The sequence below is a fragment of the Gossypium raimondii genome, chromosome 7 (assembly GCF_025698545.1).
Source record: "Gossypium raimondii isolate GPD5lz chromosome 7, ASM2569854v1, whole genome shotgun sequence".
Lineage (NCBI taxonomy): Eukaryota > Viridiplantae > Streptophyta > Magnoliopsida > Malvales > Malvaceae > Gossypium > Gossypium raimondii.
This window is the reverse complement of record NC_068571.1, coordinates 44,369,007-44,395,459: the sequence shown is the minus strand read 5'-3', so window position 1 is coordinate 44,395,459 and position 26,453 is coordinate 44,369,007. Positions and strand designations below refer to the sequence as shown.

Sequence of the window (26,453 nt, the reverse complement as noted above, 5' to 3'; positions counted from 1 at the left end):
GATCTTATGAAACTTGTAGAAAATTGGAGATTGTGATAGTCAATAGATAGAATGGTGAATTTTTTTCCCTATAATATGTTGGCTGCTATGGAAAAATCGTAATATGTGTGTGTGTTCTAGTAGTCACAGTTATGCTAAGAAAATCGTGGATATGTATATTAGTTAGACGAGGAGTTACATAATGAGGCTTGTACCTGTGTTACATGTTAATCTTATGGTTATTGCTATGTAGTGGTCAACTCCGAATAGAGGTTGGAGTAAGCTTAATAAAGATGGGGCAGTGTCGCCAAACGAATCTTATGCTACCATTGAGGGGATGATTAAAGATGCTAATGTTAATTGGTTATGAAGATTCTCGATGTTGCTAGGTAAAGACGCAATTTTTAAGATCAAAGCAAGAGTTATTCTAGAGGATCTATGCTTAGCATAGGAGAAGGGGATTCGACAGTTAGAGATTGACTGTGATAATGCTCTTTTGGTGGAAACTATTGTGACTGGTGAAGCAGCTGACAATAAGATGATGAAATTACGCTCTATTCATCGAATGATAAATCTAAGTTGGAAGGTTTGTATACGCCATATTCCGAGTGCTCATAATGTAGCTGTTGACCATATGGCTAAGGTTACGACTACAAGATTCACAGAGGTCTAAGTGTTTGAATAACCACCTTGTTCAATGCGGGATTTAGTTTAGGCAGATTGTATAGGTTGTGTAAGGAACTAATGTGTTTTCTTAGTAGTGTCGCTTAAAGCTATTTTATTTTACCAAAAAAAAAAACTAACACTGTTAATGTTTTGGAGTATTTTGTATATCATTTGACAAGTTAGAAAATAAATTGGGCAAAAAAAAAAAACTTAGATACCAAATTAGAAAAAAAAAGTGTCAAGTTTATATATTAAATTGGACCGAAAAAATTTTATATACAAATTAAAAAAAGTGTCAAATTCAGATAGAAATGATATATTAAAGCTATAATTTGTATCAAATTCCGTTATATTTTATATTTATATAAATATGGTACTCAATAAAATTTAATTCTAAATCATAATTAAATTTAAATCTAATTTCTCAAAACACCTGAGAATCCATCAAACCTATTCAATCTTTGATTAACCATTTAATTATTGAAGGTTATCCCACTTAAATTAAAGGTGACAATGACATTACTTTATTTTATAAGATTCGAAAATGAGTTTGTAGAGAGCATATTGATATTTATATTAATGAGGACAAAATGGTATTTCAGTAAAATAAGGAAAAGGCTATATATGGACACAAAAATAGACACCTGTCGGTTATCAATCATTTCACATATATGGACACAAAAATAGACACCTGTCGATTATCAATCATTTCACGCATTGCTACAAAATTCAAAATAGGGAAATAATTTTAACAAAGATGAACGGGTACAATTTATAATTATTCACATTTTGATGAATTTAAATTTTAAAGAAAAATTATGTTTGGACCGTATAAATGGAATCTATATCACAAAATTTATTTTCCTATCATGATTAAATGATTCGAATTATGGATGAGCTTAACAATTAACACTTGTTAATGAAATTTAGGTTGAGAGAAAAAATAAAAGTTGCTTAAATTGTTTAAGTTTTGATTTTGTTGAGTTTTGGTTTGATTATTTTTAACTATATTTTATTCAGTTCATAAGATAAAAATTTAAGAAAAATAATATATTATTTGATACTTGAGTTTGATAATTTTTAATATGGTATTTATATTTTTTTTTGTTCAGTCTAGTATGGATGAGTAAAATTCGATTCAACTAAAAAAATAAAAAAAAATTCGAATTTCAAATCATTTGAATCAACTCCATTTTTACCTTAACCCCGCAAACCCTTTTACTTTCCCCCAAACTTTTACTTTTCCCAACTCCCCTTTCTCGTTTGTCCCAAACCTTAACAGCCCGTTTGGTTGGATGTAATGGGAATACCATTACAGCCCGATTCGGTGGGCCCTACCTATTCCGACGTTTGGTTGGACGTAATGCCCTATTACGGGCTGATTACATTACGCCCCTATTCGTCATATTTGATGGTTTCCATTCCGGATGGAAAGGTCAGTTTGGTTGCGTTTTAGGTTGTACCGAATCCTTCTTCCCTGTTTTACCCTCTCAACCCGAAAGCCACCTCCACCTCCACCCTCTCCCTCCTGATTTCTTCCGGCCTCATCGTTTTCGAGCAAGAGCTAGGACTCTGTCAAGGTTATTGATCTCCACATTCTGACAAAGTTGCGTTGATCTCCATCCTTTCTGGGTATGTTTTGAATTCCTTTTTTGTTTGAAACTTGTAAAAAACAATGTTTGCTTTTCATGGAAATTACCAACTGCATTGGTTTCTTGATTGATTTTCATGGAAATTGAATGATATTTCTTTGTTTCTCTGTGCTAATTATATTTGCTCGAATGTGAAATCCAAATCCTGTCGACAAATATTTCCAAATTTTGAAAAATCAGAAAGGCTCATTACAAGCTGTTACATAAGGATCTTCGGAGCCATTGCATGCGAACAATGGTAGCTAATTTTGTATAATCCTCCTCTTCTTTTATTTGAAACCCAAATAAAAGGAATTTCATTTTTGTGTTAAGCAGGAAAAAAAAAGTAGAGGCAAGCAAAAAAGCTGCATCATTCTCCTCACGCCTCTGAATTTTGTATTTTATTTATTTATTTTTTCTCTGCGCTTTCTCGAAAAACCAAACACATCCTTACACAATTATTTTACTCTTTTGAATGAGTATACACACTTGGCTTGTTTGAAGGTTTTAACTTAAAGAAGAGAAAATTTGGCTTTTCCAAGATTTTCATCTGCTTACTTGCACTAGTCTTAATTATTTGGACTCTCGAGTGTTTCTACGGTTTTGAGATCAATCGAAGCTTTCAATTACTCACTTGGATTTTGAAGTAGTTCCTTTTTAAAAAATATTTTATTCAGCAAGTATAGAAAGTTTTGGTATATCTGCTTCTTTTCTTTTTCCTCTTTCGGTTTGCTATTTTTTCTTGCTTGGATCGTTTGATTTGCAAGATTTTGTGGTTCTTAGGCTTGATACTTGTTTGTGTTCGAGAAAATAGAGAAATATGGAAAGAAAAGTATCTAATTCTAGCAATTCTTTAGAACTGCTCATTAAAAAAAATTAGATTATTTAAATTATTATTGTATTTCTAAGCAACCAAGTGGAAAGCTCCCTTTATAAACAGGATAGTGGACGTTAAACGAAGCTTGAAGATTTCAAGGAACTTTTAAGTTAATATCAAATCGGTTTAAATTTGCTGAAGGCTTGTATGAAGTTGTGATGTTTTCCACCTGTTTAATGTATCGTATGTTCTAGTTGTGCTAGTTTAGGCTTTAATCATCTTTCTTCTTTGAACTTGTTAATGTTGACGGAGGATTGAAGAGCATTTGGGTCTGTATCTTAAATAATGTTGCCGTTTTAATAATGTATCATTTTTTCAGCCTATTTCAATTTCATTTAGGTATATTATATATGTACAGTTTTGTCGACCATAACAGACTTGTGTTCTTCAAATGCAGTGAGTAGATATCAATCCCAAGTATCTCCAAATAAACCCTCAGGAAAAGCTTTCCAATTCAATCAAGGTAAATTGGAAATCCTTAAATGATGATGCTCTTTGTTTACCTTCTGGATTTGCATATTGGGAATCCAATGTTCCTCTGTTTTGTTGCTCCTCATTTTGTTCCGTACGCTGCAAATTATGGTGCTCATTTTGCTCCTCATTTTGTTTACCTTCTGGATTTTGTTGCTTAATGATGGTGCTCATTTTGTTCCTCATTCAATGATTGAAATTGTATTGTTGTTTATTAATTGGAATGATTTGAAGAGATGTAATTTTGTTTTACATATTTAGTTATTATCTATCTATTATCCAGCTGAATCAACCTTATTTAGTCTTAAGCAAGCAGTAACCATTCGGAGAATATTTACATGGCGTATTGTACTATTTCTAGATAATTTGGCACCTTTTTTTGCCTGTTAGTATCTTTTGTGGTACCCTATTTCTAGAAAAGAACCCAAAACATATAAAAGAAACCTCAAAAAAAGAAAAAAGAAAAAGAAGGGATCGAAAAAGAAAGAAGTAGGCAGGAAAGACCAAACCTGAAAAGTGACAGATAAGGGCCGCTAGTTAAGGAAGAAAGGAAAGAAAGGAATATGTTGTGCTGTTTTGAGTTTTGACATTACCCATGGCTGTATCCATGTACTTTTTTACTCCCAATTTATTTTGGTTAAACTACATCATTAGTTGTTCAAGTATGTGTAAGTTTTTTATTTAATCAATGCCTGTTAGTCTCTTTTATGGTACCCTATTCTATTGAATAGCCTTGTTTTTATACACATCTGTGTTGTTGAAGTACTCTTTGTTGCAATGTACTGCGTATAGAGTTTAGATTCCCTTAAATCCAATGTTATACACACCTGTTTCTTTTCTAATCATATCTCATTTTTTATTTTGCAGAAATTTTGAGCATTTTTAATATTTGTTTGCTTTTTTATTTTTAGGAATGTTTTCTATTATTATAGCATGTTTATTTTATTTTAAAATAGGAATTTTATAGTATTTTTTAAACATAGGAAACTTTTATTATTTTATTAGTAATTTATTTTTAATTTATTCTAAATTGTTGAAATATTTTAATTTTTAATATTACATAATTTTTCCCTTTTTTCTTAAATTTGACCAATGGGTATTATATATTAATTGTTACCATTATTTTAATTGTATTTGTTTCTTACCTTTAAACAATACAAATGTTAAATTGCTTTATTTATTTTGAGAGATAAGTATTAATACTAAATAAATAAATAAAAAGATGGACAATGAATTCTGATGAATTAATTTGGAAGCAGAGCGATAATTGTGGACTGTGCACCATGTTAGGCTGATTAGAAAGTGTTAATGGTGAAGTACATTGATGAGGACGGTAGATTACCTTTGCTAATTAGATAGACTTTTATATAAGTCCATCCATACCATTAATATATTATTAGTTTACATTTTCTAATACCACAGTTACCTATTTGTCACCTTTGTCATAAAGCAGTATTCCAACTTTATTCAACTTGACCGTAATGCCTCTTCTATTTCCTGCCTTTTTGTTTCTTACAAGTCATAAGTTTCATATATATATATATATATATATATATATATATAATCACTTTGTATATTTCAAGGAGAGCCACAACTAGTAATTAACTGATCACACTCATTAGTTAGTCATCATTAGTTGTTCAAGTATGTGTAAGTTTTTGATTTAATCATTGCCTGTTGGTCTCTTTTATGGTACCTTATTCTATTGAATAGCCTTGTTTTTATACACATCTGTGTTGTTGAAGTTACTGTTTGTTGCAATGTACTCGTTAAGATTCTAAATTTGTATTGTTCATTTTTCTTTGATAGTGTGATATTGCTTCCTACTGAAGCGGCTTGTTTGATTGCTTCCTCCACCTACAGTGTACCGTATTCTTTTCACGCATTCACTGTAAGTTCTTTGGCAATTAAATTATTTAATTGTAGTTTACTGTTATTGAAATTGTGATTGGAGAAATGTGACCCTTTTAAATAAATTTGACAATATGGAACACATTAATATCTTGCAGTAATGGCTCGTCTACCTTTAATTGTACAAACTGTGAGGCGTAAAAGAATTGGAATTGCATTGACAATATGGTTGGAAATCTGTAACATTGCCTGTTGGTTTATACTTACATTGGGTGCCATCGATAGCCTTCATACTTATAGACCAAGGATTAGGTCCTATATTTTAGATTTTTATGCACAACAGGATTATGTGAAAAGGCTTGTACATGCTAGTGACGAGACCTGTATTGAACAAGTTAGGATGAATAGATTTGTCGTTTTCAAACTATGTGAGATGTTACAAACGTTAGGGGGATTGAAGTCGTCAAGGCACATGCTTGTTGATGAGCAAGTTGCAATGTTTTTACATATCATTTCCCATCACCTTAAAAATCGAGTTATCAAGCATCACTTCAATAGGTCTGGGGAAACTGTTAGCAGATCATTTCATAGTGTTTTAAATGCTGTCATACGCTTACAAGATGTGTTATTTAAAAAGTCAGAGCTAATTACAGCAGATTCTTCAGACACAAGGTGGAAATGGTTTAAGGTATTGGAATAAGTTTTATATATAGCTTGTACATAATTTAGTTGATTTAGATTTAAATTTAGTATCCTAACTTAAGGTTTTATAACATGTGATATAGAATTGCTTAGGTGCTCTTGATGGAACCCACACCAAGATTAGGGTTCCAGCAGTTGATAAACCTAGATATCGAACGCGAAAAGGTGACATAGCAACAAACATGCTAGGTGTTTGTCCACCTGAAATGCAATTTGTTTATGTTCTTCCTGGTTGGGAAGGTTCTGTTGCTGATGGACGAGTTCTTCGAGATGCCATTAGTAGGAGGCATGGACTAAAAGTTCCTCACGGTAAGGTGGATAGTTAAAGGACTTTGAATTATTCATTAAGATCAAACTTTTTTGGGGAATTAATAATTAAGAAATTTTTTTATAGGTTGTTATTATCTAGTTGATGCTGGATACACAAATTGTGAGGGATTTCTTGCATCTTTTAGAGGACAACGATATCATTTGAATGATTGGCGTAAGGGTTATCAGCCAAGTACTCCGCAAGAATTTTTTAATATGAAACATGCCTCAGCACGTAATGTTATTGAAAGATGCTTTGGGTTATTAAAAATGAGATGGGGAATACTTAGGAGTCCATCATTCTATCCTGTAAGGGTGCACAATAGGATCATTATTGCATGTTGTTTGCTCCATAATTTTATTCGAACCCATATGAGTATTGATCCTATTGAAGCGGAGGTGGGAGAAGGATTACCTAGTAATGTGTTAGATGACGATGAACCGAATATCGTCAATATTCATCCATCGGATGCTTGGGCTACTTGGAGGATGGAACTAGCCAACCAAATGTTCGATGAATGGCAAGCATCTAGACATTAGTTAGGTTTAAGGAGAAACTTAGTTTGAGTTCATTTGTTTATGTTATTTTATGTATATAGTTTGTGAAACTTTGGTGGTGTTTTTGTGTTTATTGTATTGTACTAAACTTGTTGAATTATAATTTGATTTCTTTTCATTCATCATGTGTTATAATTTTATTCTTTATGAGTTTTTTATTCATGATATTGAACTCAATTTTAATTTTATAAAGTGTTCACCTTTTGATTCATGATATTAAACTTAATTTTAATTTGATTTTTTTCTTAAGATAATTATGTTAGGTGTTCCAGAATCAATTGTTCCTTCGCAATCATCTCGAGGAACCAAAAGGAAATGGGTTCCAGAAGAAGATGCAGCACTAGTTTCCTGCATTGTGGACTTGCACAATGTTGGGACATTTAATTGATCTGGGGTTCAAAGCGGTTACTTAAACGAGTTAGAAAAATGTTAGAAGGCTTTACCCAATGCGATGTTGAAGGCAAGACCTAATATCGAGTCAAGGATTAGGTTACTGAAAAGAGATTGGTCAATAGTGTATGACATACTTAATGGCCAAAACAATAGCGGTTTTGGTTGGGACGACCATAGGCAGGTCATTGTTGCTGAAGATGCGGTTTGGGACTCTTATTTAAAGGTAAGAATGAGTTCAACTCTTTATTATCCTATTCTTACCAAACTTATAACTAATATGATTTCCTCGTTTTTATAGAGTCATAAAGAAGCCGGTCAGTTCAAACATCGTAGTTTCCCTTACTACGACCAACTTACTACCATATACGCAAAAGATCGAGCGACTGGGAAAGACGCTCAAACAAATTACCGACGTTCTTGAAGAAATAAATGCTGAGGATGTACCTTCTGCAGATATTAATGAAGACAGAAACGAATACTATGATTGCGATGCTAATGTCTCTTTCGATGACATGGATGTTTCTGCCACGGAGCCGTAAACAGACAAAAACCAAAGGAGTTCCTCATCTTCAAAGAGGAAAAAAAAGAATTCTGATGCAACTGGTCATTTTTCTTCTTCAGTTAATGATGCTGCCACTTTATTGGCTGAAAACATGCGGGCAATTGGCGAACAAATCAGTAGGAGTATTGCCTCCGATGTGGTAGTTCACCAGGGCATCCAAGAAAAAGCGGCAAATTTATATCCAACCTTATGTGAAATGGAAGGTTTAACTGTGGATGAACGGTTTCAAGCATTGAGTAAAATTCCAGATCATCCAACTCAAATGGTAGTTTTCTTTAGTTTACCTTCTGATGTACGGTTGGAATGGGTCAGAAGATTTCTTGCTGACCATTAAAATTTATGGTTTTGTTGATGACATTTTCGTAACTTTTTCTATTTGTAATATTTGGGATGGTATGTCATATACAATGTTCTAACTTTTTGATGTGGCAAAACTGTATAACATATGGATTGTGACATAGAATTTCATGAATCTCATTTAACCTTTTGTTAATATTCAATTGTTATTATGTTTATGCAAAATACAATTCTAAAGTTATTTATTATCGCTAATATTTTTCTATTGTAGAATAATTAAATTATTTGTTCCACAAATGATATTTAGCACATTAAATATGTATTGCAGTTTAATAATAATAAAGTAGATTATAAATTATATTTAATAATAATTATTTAAATTATATTTTATGGTATTATATATTATGATTTTAGTAAATTCATATAAGAATAAGAATTTTATTAAATTATATATTATTATTAAATTATATTTAATAATAATTATTTCAAATTATATTTTAGTATTATATATTATGATTTTATTAGTAAATTCATATAAGAATATTTATTAACAATTTTATTAAATTATATATGTAATAAGGCCCAATCGGCCTGGGTCCAAATTAAACAAAAAGGGCATGGCAGACCCAACAAATAAGTGGCCCAATCGGCCCAAAACAGTTCCTAGCCCACATAATAAACCAAAGCAAAATTAAACAGAAAAAACCCTAAGCAAGTAGCGCCAAAGCCCCGCCTCCAACAGATACTTCCCAGCGCCATGAGACTCGAAATGGTCCTCTCCACGCGCGCCGTTTCTCCACGGTTATCTATAAAAATGGACCTAAGGAGTCCGAGGAAAACAAAATAGAGAAAATAAACAGATGTACTCATTTTCTTCTTACTTTGGAGCCTATAAAAGGCCATTTTTTATCTGTAAAGTGAAAAGGGGGACGGATATTGAATAACAGAGAAATAAAAAAAAAGAAATTGAAAGGAAAACAGAGTATAAAGTTTTTTTAAGGTGAGTCGGGTGTTTTTTAGTTTCATTTTTATTTTATTTTTTTCCTTTCCTCTCCTTTTGCGTTTTATGGTTTTTTTAAAAAAAATAACAAAGAAAAGGGAAAGGGTTTACCTCATTTGTTGAGGGCGCCGGACTGGTGGCCATCTCCGTCGCGATCGGAGCTTGGCCAGGTGAGGCGGCACGAGGACGCTTGGGGGAAAACCTAGCGAGCACCGGAGGATTTTTAGTTTTTTTCCTCTTTCATTCGGTTCGAATGATTTTGAAAAAAATTTTGTTTTATTAAAACCTCAAAAGGCGCCGTTTTGTCCAGTTCCTGACCATGCGGTGACCCGACCAAGGGAGGATCCGCCTTCGACGTCAGTGGGGAATTTGCGCACTTAGCCCCTTTCTTTTGCAGCGCGCGTCAATTGAATCCTTTTTATTCGTTTTAAAATTTGGGTTGCGTATTTCATTTTTATTTCAATTTGATACCACATTGCGCAGCGTTTTGGAAGGGAAGGAATTATTTCCTTTTTAGTCCCACACTATCGCTCGCGTGTTCAAATTGATCTTTTTTATTGTTTAAATTTTGCCCCCCCATTTTTTGTTTTAAATTCAATTCAATCCTTCTTTTCATTTTTTTATATATTTTTTTACTATTATTATACTATTATTACTATTATTATGTTACATTGTATTGTTATTATTGCGTTGTTTTCTATTATTATTACTACTATAATTGCAATACATATACACGCATATTTTCATATAATATATGTGCATATTTTAATATATGCTTTTGAGGGTTTAAATTTGCATATGTTTTACGCATGTATACTTGTTTTATTTTACTTTTCTAAATTTCTTTGTATACTTTATACTTTATATTTATATATATGTTCCATGACACATGCACGTTTTAATACACTTATGTACCCGTTTTTAAAAATTATTATAAATATTTATATTGTTTTACATAATCTATTATTTTATATATTATATATATATATGTATATCTAAATATATGCGAATGCAGATTTTCATGTATACTACACATTTTTTATCTTGTAAATACATACACATGTACATACTTTTATATTTTTATTTTATTTTTACGATTTTCAAATATATGTATGCATGCATTTTTGTTAGTTTTGATTGTTATGCTCCATTCCATTTTTTTATGTATCCTTGTATATCGTATTAAATATATGTGTACATATATTTGCAAATTTACTTGTTAATTGTACTTGTATATGTTTTCGTGAATATTTATTCGTGTATGCTGAAAATTAAAGGATCTGTATCATATTGTATATTAGCTCTTTAACATACCCTCTTGAAAATATATTTTGGTTTTAACCCTTCATCAAAGTTATTTTCTTGATTTAAAGGTTTTTTTTGAATAAAAACATTTTTGGAAGTTTGGGATTTTCGAGGGAAATTGAGCCCTAACGTATTGGGTTCCGATTTTCTTCGTCAATCCTAAATGACCGAGAATAGTTTTTATTCAAAATGCATAAAAATCATTTTTGGAAACTTAACTTGTTGTGCCCTAACGTATTGGGTGTGGCATGTTACTTTCTCGAAATGAAGATTTTCGTAAAATAAGAGAGATATCCAAAGTTCGGGGATTATGAGGAATTGTACCCTAACGTATTGGGACTCGATTTCTTTACATGACTTGAACAATTGGTTATCCTTTTGCAAATTTCATCATCCAAACTTATTTTAAAATCTTTTTTAACTTTCGACACTAAGACATTAAATAGTCAATTTGGTACCGATTTTTGGGCGTTACGAGGGTGCTAACCCTTCCTCGTGCGTAACTGACTCCCGAACCTGTTTTCAAAATTCGCAGACCAAAATAATTTTTAAGGTGGGCCGGTCATACCTTAATAAAGGATCGGTGGCGACTCCAGTTTTATTTTTAAAAGTCGATAACTATATTTTTGTTTTCAAAAAACGGTTTCGACAATATATTTTATTAAATTATATTCTATAACAATTATGTTAAAATATGATTAAATTATTTATTATTTATATTAATAATCTTATTAAAATTTAATAACAATAACAATAATTATCTACCTTAAAAAAATTCTGCTAAGGGTATTCTAGTCATTTTAAGTTTTTTCCTTATGCTATTACACCTCTATTCCATTCAACCAAACACAAGAATACCATTACGCATCTATTCCATTACATTCAACCAAACAAAAGAATTACCTATTACACCTCTATTCCATTACGCCTCTATTCCATTACAGCGAACCAAACGTGCTGTAAAACTTTTACCCCTTACCCCCTTAGGTCCTGTCCCAAACCTTTTTATTTTTCTCTCAAAACTTTTTACTTCTCACCTTTTACCCCCAAATTAAAAATCAAAATCCTCCAAAAAAAAAATCCCTAAACCAGAATACTCCCAAAATAAAATCCCTAAACCTAAATAGTATTAATTTTATTTATATCTACTATTTATATTATTAAATTAAATTTCACAATTTGTACTATTTATATTATTAAATTATTTAATCATGCTGAATCTTTATCAATTTCTATTAAAATTGAATTATTTATGATGTCATAAAATATTCATGTTAAAATTTTTGTTTGTATCAATTTCACATTGTATCTTTAAAATAACTTTAATTAAAAATCATATTTTTACATTTAATATATTTTAAATTTCAAAATACATGGTGACACAATTAGAAGATAACTGAAGCAACTAAACAAGAAAAAAAAGTTAACCCTTATATAAAAGATTAATAAATAAATTATGAGGGGATGAAAGTTAATAACAAATTTGATTACAGTGGGTGACAATCACTACAAGAATCCAAAGTCAATTTTTTAATTTAACTTGAACAAATATATTCAATTTGATTTGGTTCGAATTCCATCTCACTCAACTCGATTCGAAAAATTTTCAAATCAAGTTAGGATGATAAAATAGGATTCGTCAACTCGATTAACTCAAAAGTTTTTCATTCGATTTGATCAAACACTCACCCTCGCAGTCTGGTACCTGTCTTTGACAAATATATATATTGGTACCCAAAGGTAATGGTGCTAACTTTTTTTTGTGTGTGTGTTTAATTTGGATTTTTAATGTTGATTTGATGGAAGTTAATTGCTAATATTATTAGGTTTCAATTTTCATCAAATCGATTCTAAAACTTGAATTAAATACTAAAAAATTTACAATGTTACTTTCAGGTACCAAAATGTATAACTTCATCAAATCGAGTACCACATTAAACCAAAATAAAACATAAGTTACACATTAGAAAAAAGGCGAACTGGAATACCAAATTATGTATTAAGCCAAAAAACCTTTAAAAATCATTTTAAGAAAAATTTTAAAATTAATTGATCTACTCAATTCAACCAATAAAATTTGATTCAATTCAAGTATTATTCATATTTAGTACAATTTTAATTTAATTTTTTAAAACTATAATATTTGAATGGTAACAACTATTTACCCAATTGAAATCCAAACTTAATTTTGATTGATATAGTCATTTTGAAGTGAAAATATAAATAAATCTCATTTTAATACTAACAATCATTCTCTTATCTATCCTTATGCTTCCTGTTTTCTTTACATGTCGCCTTCCTAATTAATTAGGACATGTTATCTTCCAAACTCCTACACGAAGGGTTAAAATCTTTTAAATATAAATATATATTTGAATAATTATAACACAAAATTAAATCAATGTAAAATATAATAAATGATAAATTAAAACTAATCAAAATAAATTCATACATGATGTACACACGTTAAAATTTGAATATGAATGTTCAAGAATTCAACTCTTTTACCTTACCCAACCAAAGAGTCGTGGCAAGCTGTGGGAAATACTTCTTGAACATATTTGTAACCTTTATGTTTTGGTTTGAATGAAGTTTGCAAAATCTTCCATAAAAAAAATAAAAATGAAAATTTTGTTGTAAATTGTAATTGATATGAATAAATCATAGTGTCTTTTTTATTATTAGGCAAGGAGTACAAACTCGAATTGACACAAAACCCATAAAACTTAGGTTTTATAATGGACAAATAGGGGTGAAGTTAAAAAATTTAGGGAGATGAAATTAAATTATATATTTTTATGAGAGTTAAAATATAATTTTTTTTAATTTTGAAAGGATTAAATTCAAAATTTATTATTTTTGAGGACCAAAGTACAATTTTACAATATTCTAACTTAAAATTACATAAATTTTAAAAGACAAAAAAAAGAAAAGAAATTCCCCATCTTAAGAGGGGTCTGGGCCGCCGCCCCTAGGCACAAAATCTAAATACTAGCAAAACAATGCTACTTGTATTTAGAGGAATCACCTCTCTTTGATAGAAGAAACTTTTACACGGCTCAAGAAAAATGTACAAAGTATGAGCTACCGACGTCCCTAACAAATAGGATATTTTGCACTAGTCAACCATTGGCTAGTGTTTATATTCAAGCAGTCAACAAGCATACCAAAGCTCAACTTAACCACAGATATATGACCTCTCATTGATTTTGATTTTCGATATTTTCATCTTCAATCATTCACTAACTTTAGATCATCTCAAAATTTATTCTATCTCTAATGTTGATAAAAAAACTATATAGTTTAAGAAATTTATAGTTAAACTAATTTACTTCGATGAGAATGATGCAGATATAGTCGGCCAAAATATTGATCCATATATACACAAACGTAGTCATATACGTAATCGTTGTGCCAATCAAGCTTTATTTTTTTTCCTACAAGATAAGGGCAAATGAAAAATTGACACAGAATTGTAGTGATAGAGACTATATTCTTATCATTATACGATTATTCTTAATCTTACAATTTCTTTAGTAATTTCATAGACCATTAACAAAACATCGGATAATTAAAAGAAAATGTATAAATAAAAGGAAATGAATAGAAGAAACTTGACTTTACGTTGCTTTCATCGATATTTATTTTTGGCATTATAAGAACAAAATAATACAATGAGATTGTTATCAAGGTCGTAATTTACATCATGTAAAACTGCCAACTTCCTTTTGCCTACAATTCAACACTTCGGTGAGTTTTAGTGGAGGAGATTTTGCCTCTAAAATATGGGATAGGATTTTTTTTTTATTTGGGTAAGCTATATTTTGATTCACTAAATTATTAGTAAGTTTATTTTTAAGTTATTCAATTTTAAAAAATTATAAAATGATCATTGAATTATTTGAAAGTTTTCATTAAGTTACCAAAATGTTGAAATCGTTGTTGTACGGCCTTATCTACTCACATTGCCAACACTAATTGAAAACTCTTCTCCTTTTCTTCTATACTTCAGTTTTTTTTCATGAAATAGCTTTGAATGTCACAAATCTACAAACTAAATTCAAACAGCTTTCTTCTTTAATCTCTGACATTGACTATCAGACCAACTTGGATCTAAGGTATGTTTTTCTACTTGTCAATGGGTATTGAGCCACCACACCAATGTCGAATTGTCGTATGGAGCTCGTTAGTCAGACTTTTTTTTTAAAAACAAACTTAACAACCTAGTGACTTAAATAATTTTTTTTGAATATTTCAGTAACTTGAATGGGAACTTTTTGAATAGCTCAATGACTATAATTGTTTGTAATTAAAAATTTAATAAAAGAAAAAGGCAAGGGACAACTTACATCGGTGTAAAATTTAAATGGTTTTACATCCTTTCGTAACTTTTTATATGATTAATATTTTAACAATCCAAAATAGCTCAATGACTAAAATTGTTTGTAATTAAAATTTTAATAAAAGAAAAAGCGAGGACAACTTATATCGGTGTAAAATTTAAATGGTTTTACATCCTTTCGTAACTTTTTTATATGATTAATATTTTAACAATCCAACCATTGAATTTATTAAGATATTTGTACTTGTAATGCATATAAATTTTTGAATCAATCCGATATCTCTATCATATCGATTTAAAATATTAGTTATAAAATATATATTTAATGGTTGAAAGCTTTTCATAAAATGAATAGTTAGGAATTTTTAATTTATGTCAAACTTAACATGCATAATGTAATGGGCCATTTTTGCTTGGGCCCAACCAAAACACAAACCAAAAATCAAATATAAAATTAACAGTCCAAAGTCCATTTTAAACAAATGTGGCCCAATACTAGCCCAAATGACACAAACCCTAAGGCCTAACGGCCTAAACTATTGTTAGAAAAAAGGAAAACCCTAGCTTCTGGCACCGTTACTCCCCCGAAGGCACACCGCCCGAGGTCTGGTGCTCCTGCCGCCATTGCGCCCAAATAGCCAGGGTCCGCTTCCCATCGCCTCCACCGCCACCTGCAAACAAAGTGAGAAAAAAGACAGCAAACACAAACACGCAACAATAATGAAAACAGTAGAAAGAAACAGTAATGAACAGTGCAATTCATGGCTATAAAAGCCAATACCATGGATTGTAATTTTTTACGAAGAAATATACAAAAAAAAATCAATCGAAATATAGAATCAAAAAACTCTAAAGGTGATCCCCTTTTTGTTTTTCATTCTTTTTTAAAACTGTTATATATATATATATATATATATATATATATATATATATATATAAAAGAGAAGACTCACTTGGCATTCGGTCTTTTGCCACCGTGAGAGGCCAAGGTCGTCACCGTCGATGAACAGTGACTCCTTTTACGTTGAAAAGTTTTTTAAAACCCTAAAATCGAAGGGTTCTTTGCCTTTTTGGCGACTTTTGGCTATTTTCTAAAAAAAACTGACTCCAAATTTGGATTCTAGGAGTCGAGAAGGTCAAAGGGGAATTTTTTTGAAATTTTCCAACCGCTGGTCAAATGTGAGGAGAGTAGAAAAAAAAAGGCTTTGAAGATTTTTTTAAAAAAAACTTTGGCAAAATGATTTTTTTTTTTAATTTGGCTTATATAGACGCCACTAAATGACGTCGTTTAGGGCTAGTTTCAGTAGCCCCAAAACGGCACCGTTTCGGAGCAGGACCGATTTGCCCGACCCAAATCCCTGAGATCCGCGTGTTTTAAAAAATGGCCTAATTGCGCCTTTGGTCCTTGCACCTTTGGTCCTTTCGCTTTTGCGGCCTGTTTCAATCTAGTCCTATATTTTTTTATTTCTTTTGATTTTGGCCATTCTATTTCATTTTGTTTTCACTTTGGTCCTTAGATCATTTTTGGGAAACACCTGAAACGATATCGTTTCGAGGCTGACCCAAAGTCCGACCTAACCCGATTCAAGAATCCACGTGTTTTTTTACAATGGTATATTTACAATTTCATTCCTTCCGCATTTTGAGTTGTTTTAATTTAGTCCTGATTTCACCATTCTTTCTATTTAGAAATTTTGCCATTCAATTTTATCTTGTTTTCAATTAAGTCCTTGGTTCGTTGATCTTCTGGAGAAAGGACACGTGTCCTGAGGGTTGGGATAATTTTGCATTTAATCCTTGTATATTTTCGCGCTTTTCATTTTAGTCTTTATTTACTTATTTTATCATAATTTTTACTTTTAACTTCATTTTCATTCTGATTCGGTCCTTGGTCTATCCAATTTCAATTTTTTTATGAAATTTTTTATTTATTTATGTATTTATTTATCATTCTTTTACCTTTTTTATATATTTAGATCGATCTTATCTATACTTGTTTTACCTATTTATTTATTATTTATTCATTCCTTTGTTTCTTAAATACTTAAATTTAATGTTATTTGTTTTGTCCATTTATTTATTACTCTTTTACTTTTTAAATATTTAAATTTGATATTACTTATGCTTTCCTTTCATTTTTATTTTTATTATTTCAAGTTATTTTATTTTGTTATTAATGCCATGAATTAATATTCTTATTGTACCATTATTATTACAAATTGACATTGCATTATTATTCTTCATTATATTATTAAATAAAATATTAATCATGTCATAATCATTATCGTTATTATTATAATCAATCTATGTCGCATTATTACGATTAAATTATTGTGATCTCACTACCTATTTTTTTCATGATCATTTCGATTTTTCTCTCTTTATTCACGTAGCCATTTTATTTTTATTTTAATCCTTATGATATTTTCCCTTAGGTTTAGACACATTTATTTGGTTTCTCATTATGCTCAATTGAGTATCATATTAAATGGTGAACCCGTTTTTTATACGACTTATAAGAAATAATTAAAATTAAGACAATGTTTGTTACTTTCAGAATTAGAAGAGTCGTGTTCCTAACTTACAGAATATGACTTCCTCCTAAAACCAAAATAGTCGAATATATATTTCAAAAATAAAAAAAGGAGATTTAAGTAACAATCAAATAGAGCTTATTCTTGTTTTCAAGAATTCAAAGTATCGTGTCCTAACTTACGGGGCATAGTCTTTCTTCTCGATCAACTTGAAATAAGCCCTTTTCGCGAAAATAATTTTAGTTAAGTGATGCCTTAATACAAAAAGGGGTCGTTTTTTAAACTCTCTTCAAATTTTCAATTCTCGATGTTAGGACATCAAGTAATCAATTAGGTACCAATTTTAGGCGTAACGAGGGTGCTAATCCTTTCTCGTTCGTAGCCGACTCCCGAACCCATTTTCTAGACTTTTGAAGACAAAAAATCAATGTCTTAGTGAATCAAGCCTTTTATTAAAACAACCAAATTACGAGGTGATTCGCTCACACCTCATAAAAAAAATTGTGGCGACTCCCATTTTCATTTTTTTTAATAAAAAGTCAATCTTAAAAAATAGGTTTTGACAGCTTGGCGACTCCATTAGGGACAAAATATTAGAGTCAAGCCGTGAGTTGATTACTTTTGTTCTTTTTGTCAGAAATTTATAATTTGGTTTAAATTTACGATCCTTTCATTGCATTTCATCCTTCATGTTTTGATATCTCGAGTTGTATAGCGATCTAGGATATCTAGTTTATTGGTTCGAAAGTTTTTTTGTGTGCTTGCCACATATTACCTTGTATAACTGTTCGATTTTGCCTTTCTTAAGTGGGAGTGAGAAACTATTCCTTCGTGAGGTCATCACCTCCGTATAGGATAGTGGATCACTTTCGGGATACATCCGTACCTATGTCTTCGTAAGATCTTCATCTCCGTGTAGCCATAGGGAAATGTATTCCCCTGAATTGAACTTGATCCGTATGAGCCTATAATGGGTGAGGATAGAGGAATCTGCCATTTCAAATACCCTTACTTTAGAACCAAACCGCATATAATGAGTCCTAAGAACTCACCCTAGGTAGAACCACACCCAAACCCCTAGTGGTCACCCGAATAGGTGCTCTATTTATTATTTCTTGCTTGCTTTAAATTCTAGCTTTGTATGAAATGTACTGACTGGTTTCGTTTTGTTTTGACTATGATTGCATTACATTTTCATCATAGAAAAGGGTGTTGATTCACGTTCAGTTGCTAAATAGAGAGTTTTTCATATAAAAGGGGTTTCTTGATAAAGTGGAAGACAACATGTCCGCGCGAATATGGTCCGAGAAAAGGCAACAAGAGAAAGGTGACAGCCTCTGAGAGGGGCAGGTCAAAGATATGGACTACGTTATGAGCGAAGCTTTGGTCCGAGTATGAGAAGTGGCTGACCACTTGCAGACCCTAGCCGTTCAAAGCCTGAAATATGAATCAGAGTCAGGTCGGGGTTGAGAATTAGCTTTGTTTCTTGGGAAAGTCAAGGTTTTAAGTGTGAAGGCGAGGCCATATATGTATTTGCTTTATGTAAAGAAACTTGTTTTCTAGTAAAGTTGTTTTTATGGACTTGAACTAGAATCAACGCCCTTTTGCATGCATCTTTTTCATTCATTAACATTACATTTCATTGTATGCAATAAGTTTCATGAAATCCAAAAGTGCGTCGAGTTCAGAACTTTAGTACAGAGCCTGATGGATAACAAAGAGTTGGAATTCTTTGCAAATATCGAGGGTTTGGAAAGGGAACTAAAAAAACCTATTAAGAATTTGTCCCTACATCCCCGGGAGTGTTCTGAACAACTAGACTATAGAGGACATCCCTGTAGTTTTAGGACCATTTCAGAGTAATGTTCAAAACACGCTTATTTCTCTAAGCCTGGGAGTAATAAGAATCCTTTTGTGAAAAAAGGCATATGTCCATTTTGGCAAATGAATTTAAGAATAAAAGAAAATATTCATACTCATTTTGGCAAATATTCTTTTATTCTTTCCATTTCATTCATACTCATACCACACAGATAATTATTCTTAGATTCATTTGTTCTTTGGGTCTTCCTTTGTTCATATGACAGGTCTCCAGATATTAATGATATGAGCGGCGCTGCTACTGACTCAAAATCTCCATTGGATCAAGATATGTGTCCAGAGGAACCTCAGGATTTTGAAGATGATCGAGATCGTAACCTATCTCCTGATTTGTTAAGGATGGTAGAACAAGACGAGAAACAAATCCTACCTTACAAAGAGTCAGTAGAAATTGTAAGCTTAGGAAAAGAGAAAGAGGTGAAGATCGGAGCTTGCATCACTGTAGAGACAAAGCGAGACCTTATTGAGTTACTCCAATAATTCAAAGATGTCTTCGCATGGTTGTATCAAGATATGCCTAGGCTAAGTACTAATATCGTGGAACACCAGCTCCCCATAAAAGAAAAGTACAAGCCAGTTCAACAGAAGCTTCGAAGGATGAGACCCAATGTCTTGCTGAAAATAAAAGAAGATGTCAAGAAGTAATTCGACACTGGTTTCTTACAAGTGGTTAAATACTCATAATGGGTAGCCAATATTGTCCCCGTCCCTAAAAAATATGGGAAAGTACGAATGTGTGTAGACTATAGGGATTTAAAAAAGGCCAGCCCGAAAGACAATTTCACATTACCTTACATCGACACTTTAGTGGACAACACGGCAGGTTACTCGCTGTTCTCTTTCATAGATGGTTTCTCCGGATACAACCAGATTAAGATGCATCCTGAAAATATGGAAAAGACTATATTCGTAACCATGTGAGGAATATTTTGCTACATTGTGATGCTATTCGGACTGAAAAATGCGGGAGCGACGTATCAAAGAGCCATGGTAACCCTGTTTCATGATATGATGCATAAGGAAATCGAAGTTTATGTCGATGATATGATCGCAAAGTCCCGAAGAAAAGAAGAGCATATACAAGTCCTGAGGAAGTTGTTTTTAATGTTGAGAAAATTCCAGCTAAAGCTCAATCCAGCAAAATGTACCTTCGGGGCCAGGTCGGGAAAATTGTTAGGCTTCGTAGTTAGCAAAAAGGGGATAAAGATCGACCCAGATAAAGTCAGGGATATACAAGAGTTGCCTCCGCCGCGCACTCAACAAGAGGTTCGAGGTTTCTTAGGGAGATTAAATTATATCGTCCGTCATTTCACAACTAATGACGGCCAGTTTCCGCGGTGAACGAACGACGACGTCAATGGCCAAACGTGGGGAGACTAGAAAAAAAAGGGCTTTGAAGATTTTTTTTAAAAAAACTTTGGCATAATGATTTTTTTTTAAAAAAAATTTGGTTTATATAGAGGCCACTAAACGATATCATTTAGGGCTGGCTTCAATAACCCCAAAACAGCGCAGTTTCAAAGCAGGACCCAATTGCCCGACCCGGATCCCTAGGATCTGCGTGTTTTTAAAAAATAGAGTAATTGCGCCTTTGGTCCTTTTGCTTTTGAAGCCTATTTCAATCTAGTCCTATTTTTTATTTCTTTTAATTTTAGCCATTCTATTTCATTTTGTTTTCACTTTGGTCCTTAGATCATTTTTGGGAAAAGGACACCCGAAACGATGTCGTTTCGAGGCTGACCCAAAGTTCGACCTGACCCGATCCAAGGATCCACGTGTTTTTTATAGTGGTATATTTACAATTTTAGTCCTTCCGCATTTTGGGTTGTTTTAATTTAGTCCTAATTTCACCATTCTTTCTTTTTAGAAATTTTACCATTCAATTTTATCTCGTTTTCAATTAAGTCCTTAGTTCACTGATCTTCTGGAGAAAGGACACGTGTCCTGAGGGTTGGGATAATTTCGCATTTAGTCCCTGTGTATTTTCGAGCTTTTCATTTTAGTTTTTATTTACTTATTTTATCATAATTTTTACTTTTAACTTCATTTTCATTCTGATTCGATCCTTGATCTATCCAATTTCAATTTTTTATGAAAGTTTTTATTTATTTATTTATGTATTTATTTATTTATGATTCTTTTACCTTTTTTATATATTTAGATCGATATTATCTATACTTGTTTTACTAATTATTTATTATTTATTCATCCCTTTATTTCTTAAATACTTAAATTTAATGTTATTTGTTTTGTCCATTTATTTATTACTCTTTTACTTTTTAAATATTTAAGTTTGATACTATTTATACTTCCCTTTCATTTTTATTTTTATTATTTCAAGTTATTTTATTTTGTTATTAATGCCATGAATTAATATTCTTATTGTACCATTATAATTACAAAATTGACATTGCATTATTATTATTCATTATATTATTAAATAAAATATTAATCATGTCATAATCATTATTGTTATTATTATAATCAATCTGTGTCGCATTATTACGATTAAATTATTGTGATCTTAGCTACCTACTTATTTTTTTTCATGATCATTTGGATTTTTCTTCTCTTTATTCACGTAGCCATTTTATTTTTATTTTAATCCTTATTGTAATGAGCCCAATTTGCTCGGGCCCAAGATACAAGCCCAATAAAACAATCCAATTACATTACAAAAAAACCAAGCCCAAAATCCAGCAGAAACCCTAGCCCCCTAACCCTATTGCGCCGCACCCTAGGTCTGCCACTACCACCGCCACAGCCACCAACTCCACTTGCCACCACCCACTTGCACTTGCAAAGATCAAAAGCAGAAGTGACAGCTTACAAAAATAGATTAAAATGTGTAAAAATGGCTATATAAGCCACGATAAATCATTGTAAAAGGGTCCAGATTTTTCTTGAAATACAAAAATAGATTCAAGCAAAAATATAGCAAAAAGAAAAGGAGAAAATAGAAAATACAAAGGTTCTTCTTTTGTCTTATTTTTTTCGGATCTATCCGTTTTTCTTTTACATATATATAATAAAAATAAAAAAGGGGGCTTACCTTTTTCTTGATCACTAGAGAAAAATATTTTTTTTTAATTTTTCAGCAGTCGTAAACAGCGGTGCCATCGTCGACGACCAATGGCCGAAACTTCACCGGATTCTGGGCAGTGCCCATAGAAAAACAGAGAGAAAACGGAGAGAAAGAATTTTTTTTTTAAAAATGAAGGCTGAAATGAATTTTTTGGAAAAAATTTGACTTAAATAGGCCTCCAAAACGAAGCCGTTTTGGACAGGCCTCTCAGGCACCAAAATGACGTCGTTTTGTGTCTGACCCGCGCACTGACCCGACCAGCCTAGGAGGATCCATGTGTTTTTTATTAATGGGCTATTTGCACTTTTAGCCCTTCCGCTTTTTAATTATTTACAATCAAGTTTCTTTCATTTTTTAATTTTGCCCTATAATTTATTTCGGCTTTCAATTTGGTCCACCTTGAAGCTGTGCGTTTTGGAGGGTGGGGATTATTGCCCATTTGGTCCCTCCTTGTTATTCACGCATTCAACTTGGTCCTTTTCATTTTTATTTATTTCTGATTTGCCCCAAATTTATGTTTTAAGTTTGATTTGGCCCCTTTTTTGTTATTTTTGTTATTTTATCATTAAATTAATTAATTAAATATTATTACTATTATTATTTTCCTTTTTTATTTATTCACTTATTATTATCGCCATATTATTAAATTAATTAGTTTTGCATCATTATTTCTATTATATTTTTATTTATTTACCTAAATGTTTTAAATACATTTATTTTATTTCACCATCTATTTATTTATATCCTTTCATATAATTTTAAAACTTTAGATTATTATTATTATTATTATTATTATTATTATTATTATTATTATTATTATCATCATCATCATTATTATTAATATTATTATTCTTAAATTGTTTTATACAATATTTATTTATTTAATATTAGGTCTTTAGCTTCAAATTTTAGTTTGTTATCCTTATTATTTGTCTTTTTATTTTTCTTGTTTATTGTATTTTATTCTCGTTCTTTATATTGTTGTTCACATTAATGCATTTATTGTTATTCTATTATGCATATCGGCACCGTAATTCATTTTACATTTAACTACAAAACCGTGTTGCATTTTACCCGATACATTAATTTTTTTTTCTAAATAAGCAATATTTTGTATTTTGAAATTCGAAAAGTTGTTCCCTAACTTACGGGGTTTCGATCTTCTCAATAAATCTGAATACACGAACTCCCTTTTTTAAACATAAGTTTTTTGATAATCTCAGGAATTAATAAAAGCGTGTTCTAACTTACGGAATATGATTTCTTTTCTAAAACCGAGATAATCAAATATCTTTTAAAATAATAAAACTTTTGGTGTTTATTCTCGTTTCTGGGATTTAAGACTTTGTGTCCTAACTTACGAGACATAAATTTTTTCCCGATTAACGTGAAATACACTCTTTTCTAAAAAAAATTTCAATTAAGCGATATTTTAACAAAAGATCGTATTTTAAATCTCTTCAAAATTTTCAATTTTCGACACTAAGACACTAATTAATCAACTAGGTACCAATTTTGGGCGTTATGAGGGTGCTAATTCTTCCTCGTACGTAACTGACTCCCGAACCCATTTTTCTGAATTTCGTGGACCGAAATCTTTGTTTTAATAAATCAAGTCGTTTATTAAAAACAACCACTTTTCGAGGTGACCCGATCACACCTCATCAAAAAGGATTGGTGGTGACTCCCGTTTCTTTCGTTTTCATTCTTAAAATAAAAAGTTGACCCCTTTTACAAAAAAAATGGTTTCGACACTTATGATATTTTCCCTTAGGTTTAGACATATTTATTTGTTTCCTCATTATGCTCAATTACGTATCATATTAAATGGTGAACCCGTTTTTTATACGACTTATAAGAAATAATTAAAATTAAGACAATATTCGTTATTTTTGGAAATTAGAAGAGTCGTGCTCCTAACTTACGGAATATGACTTCCTCCTAAATTTGAAATAGTTGAATATTTATTTCAAAAATAAAAAAGGAGATTTAAGTAACAATCAAATAGAGTTTATTCTTGTTTTCAACTTACGAGGCATGGTCTTTCTTCTCGATCAACTAGAAATAAGCCCTTTTCACGAAAATAATTTTAGTTAATTGATGCCTTAATACGAAAAGTGATCGTGTTTTAAACTCTCTTCAAATTTTGAATTCTTGATGTTAGGACATCAAGTAATCAATTAGGTACCAATTTTGGGAGTAACGAGGGTGCTAATCTCTCCTCGTGCGTAACCGACTCCCGAACCCATTTTTTAGACTTTTGAAGACAACAAATCATTGTTTTAGTGAATCAAGCCTTTTATTAAAACAACCAAACTACAAGGTGATCCGATCACACCTCATAAAAAAATATCGGTGGCGACTCCCATTTTCATTTTTTTAATAAAAACTCGATCTCAAAAAAAAAATTTCGACACATAATATACACAAATGGAACATAAAAATATGACGATTAGATTGTTAAAATATTAATAGTGTAAAAAGTTTGGAAAAAGTGTTAAACTACTTAAATTTTACAAGTTTAAATTAACTATTTATAGTTTTAATTAACTGAATAAAATTTGGCCTAACTGAACTTGAAAGAAGAGCTAGAGAGCCTTGGTCGCTTTAAAAATTTAGAAAAATTTTAATTAATCTCTCAAAATTTAATGCTTCTACTTCGTAACTTCAACAATTATATATACTATTTAATGTGATATATAAATCCAACCTAAATCCCACAAAATAAGAGTAGTGGAATGGGGTTGCAAGTGTGGAATGGGCTTTCAAGACTTGCAAGCCTTTAATGTAACACTCCTTCCGATACATACATACATACATGCAAAAGCTATTAAATTTTATTGAAGCAAACAAAAAGGTTACAAACTTTAGTGAGAGAACCAAGGAACTACATGCACTAATAAAACAACTTTGACTAAGCCTAAATATGAAGTAATAAACCCTAAGGAGAATAATCTATTTTGGCAAATCAATTTGGATTAAACCCAGACTTGCAAGCCTTTAATGCAACACTCCTTCCAAAGCAAGCATGGACACATACATACATAGATACAAAAGCTATTAAATTTTATTGAAGCAAACAAAAAGGTTACAAACTTAAGTGGTAGAACCAAGGAACTACATGCACTAATAAAACAACTTGGATTAAGCCTAAATATGAAGTAATAAACCCTAAGGAGAATAATCTATTTTGGCAAATCAATTTGGATTAAACCCAGATATGAACCATTGACCTAACCGCAAAACATGAAACAAGGTGACACCAGTTGATATTAGAAAGCTTAATAAAACAAGTACCACCATTGCAATACCGAAACTTGGCCTAACATTCACCAACAAGTTTTGCAAAACCCCCATTGCTTCACAAACATCCTCATTATAATGAAGGTAATATTGCTTCTCCCATTCCATCCATTCCGAAGGCAACTCAAAACCCTCCGAAATCTTTGTATCTTTAATCCGCATTCGTAGCATGATCATGTTTTCGTCGACGCGCTTACCGACATAATCCGGTCCATTGCTTTTATTATTGATACCTCCAGTTGAAGCTACGATGAAGGTTCCTGACTTTCTCCGGTACTTGGGGCCATGCCGAAGAGGTCTTTGATTGAAGTTAAGAAGGTTATAAGATGAAAAACTTGTTGATTCCATGGTTTCAAGAAGTAGCACTTAATATGATGGTTTTAGAAGCAGTAATATGATGAAAAAATTTATAGGGTTTTAGCAGGCTTATCGTAGTAGGAAATGACAAGGAACTTCGCAGCAAAACCGTGTTAAACATTGTGGTATTCCACCGTGTGATTTTCAGTTCAATTGACTTTTAACTTTAGCTTACGACGATATGTGGGGATGTAATGACAAAAGAAAAATTGACATCATTTACTGTGAATAGAGAAAATAATTATAAGGGATATGATTAGTGGGGAAGTTGGAAAATTTTAGTGGAGGCGGGAATTAAGTTATAAATTTTTATAATTATTTCATCTTAATATCTTTTAAAAGGTTAAACT

At 31.4% G+C, this 26,453-nt stretch overlaps 2 protein-coding genes across 2 annotated transcripts; one reads left to right on the top strand and one right to left on the bottom strand.

Annotated features, from left to right (window-relative positions):
• Nucleotides 1–6,373: 6,373 nt before the first annotated feature.
• Nucleotides 6,374–7,215, top strand: LOC128042324 (uncharacterized). The gene is made up of 2 exons (XM_052633114.1): nucleotides 6,374–6,486; nucleotides 6,572–7,215. The coding sequence occupies exons 1-2, from the start codon at nucleotides 6,384–6,386 to the stop codon at nucleotides 7,024–7,026; spliced, it is 558 nt and encodes a 185-aa protein (XP_052489074.1). The 5' UTR covers nucleotides 6,374–6,383; the 3' UTR covers nucleotides 7,027–7,215.
• An 8,304-nt stretch (nucleotides 7,216–15,519) lies between these two features.
• LOC105788982 (uncharacterized) lies at nucleotides 15,520–26,094 on the bottom strand. Its single transcript, XM_052633958.1, has 2 exons — nucleotides 25,755–26,094; nucleotides 15,520–15,614 (listed from the first exon to the last, which is right to left on the bottom strand). The coding sequence occupies exons 1-2, from the start codon at nucleotides 26,092–26,094 to the stop codon at nucleotides 15,520–15,522; spliced, it is 435 nt and encodes a 144-aa protein (XP_052489918.1).
• Nucleotides 26,095–26,453: the final 359 nt, after the last annotated feature.

What these genes read in the sequence shown, in the direction of transcription:
- LOC128042324 (XM_052633114.1), top strand. Translation starts at nt 6,384, where the DNA reads ATGCAATTTGTTTATGTTCTTCCTGGTTGGGAAGGTTCTGTTGCTGAT. An exon ending in TGGACTAAAAGTTCCTCACG is followed by an intron (nt 6,487 to 6,571) that starts GTAAGGTGGATA and finishes ATTTTTTTATAG; the next exon opens with GTTGTTATTATCTAGTTGAT.
- LOC105788982 (XM_052633958.1), bottom strand. Translation starts at nt 26,094, where the DNA reads ATGGAATCAACAAGTTTTTCATCTTATAACCTTCTTAACTTCAATCAA. An exon ending in GAATGTTAGGCCAAGTTTCG is followed by an intron (nt 15,615 to 25,754) that starts GTATTGCAATGG and finishes CTTTGTTTGCAG; the next exon opens with GTGGCGGTGGAGGCGATGGG.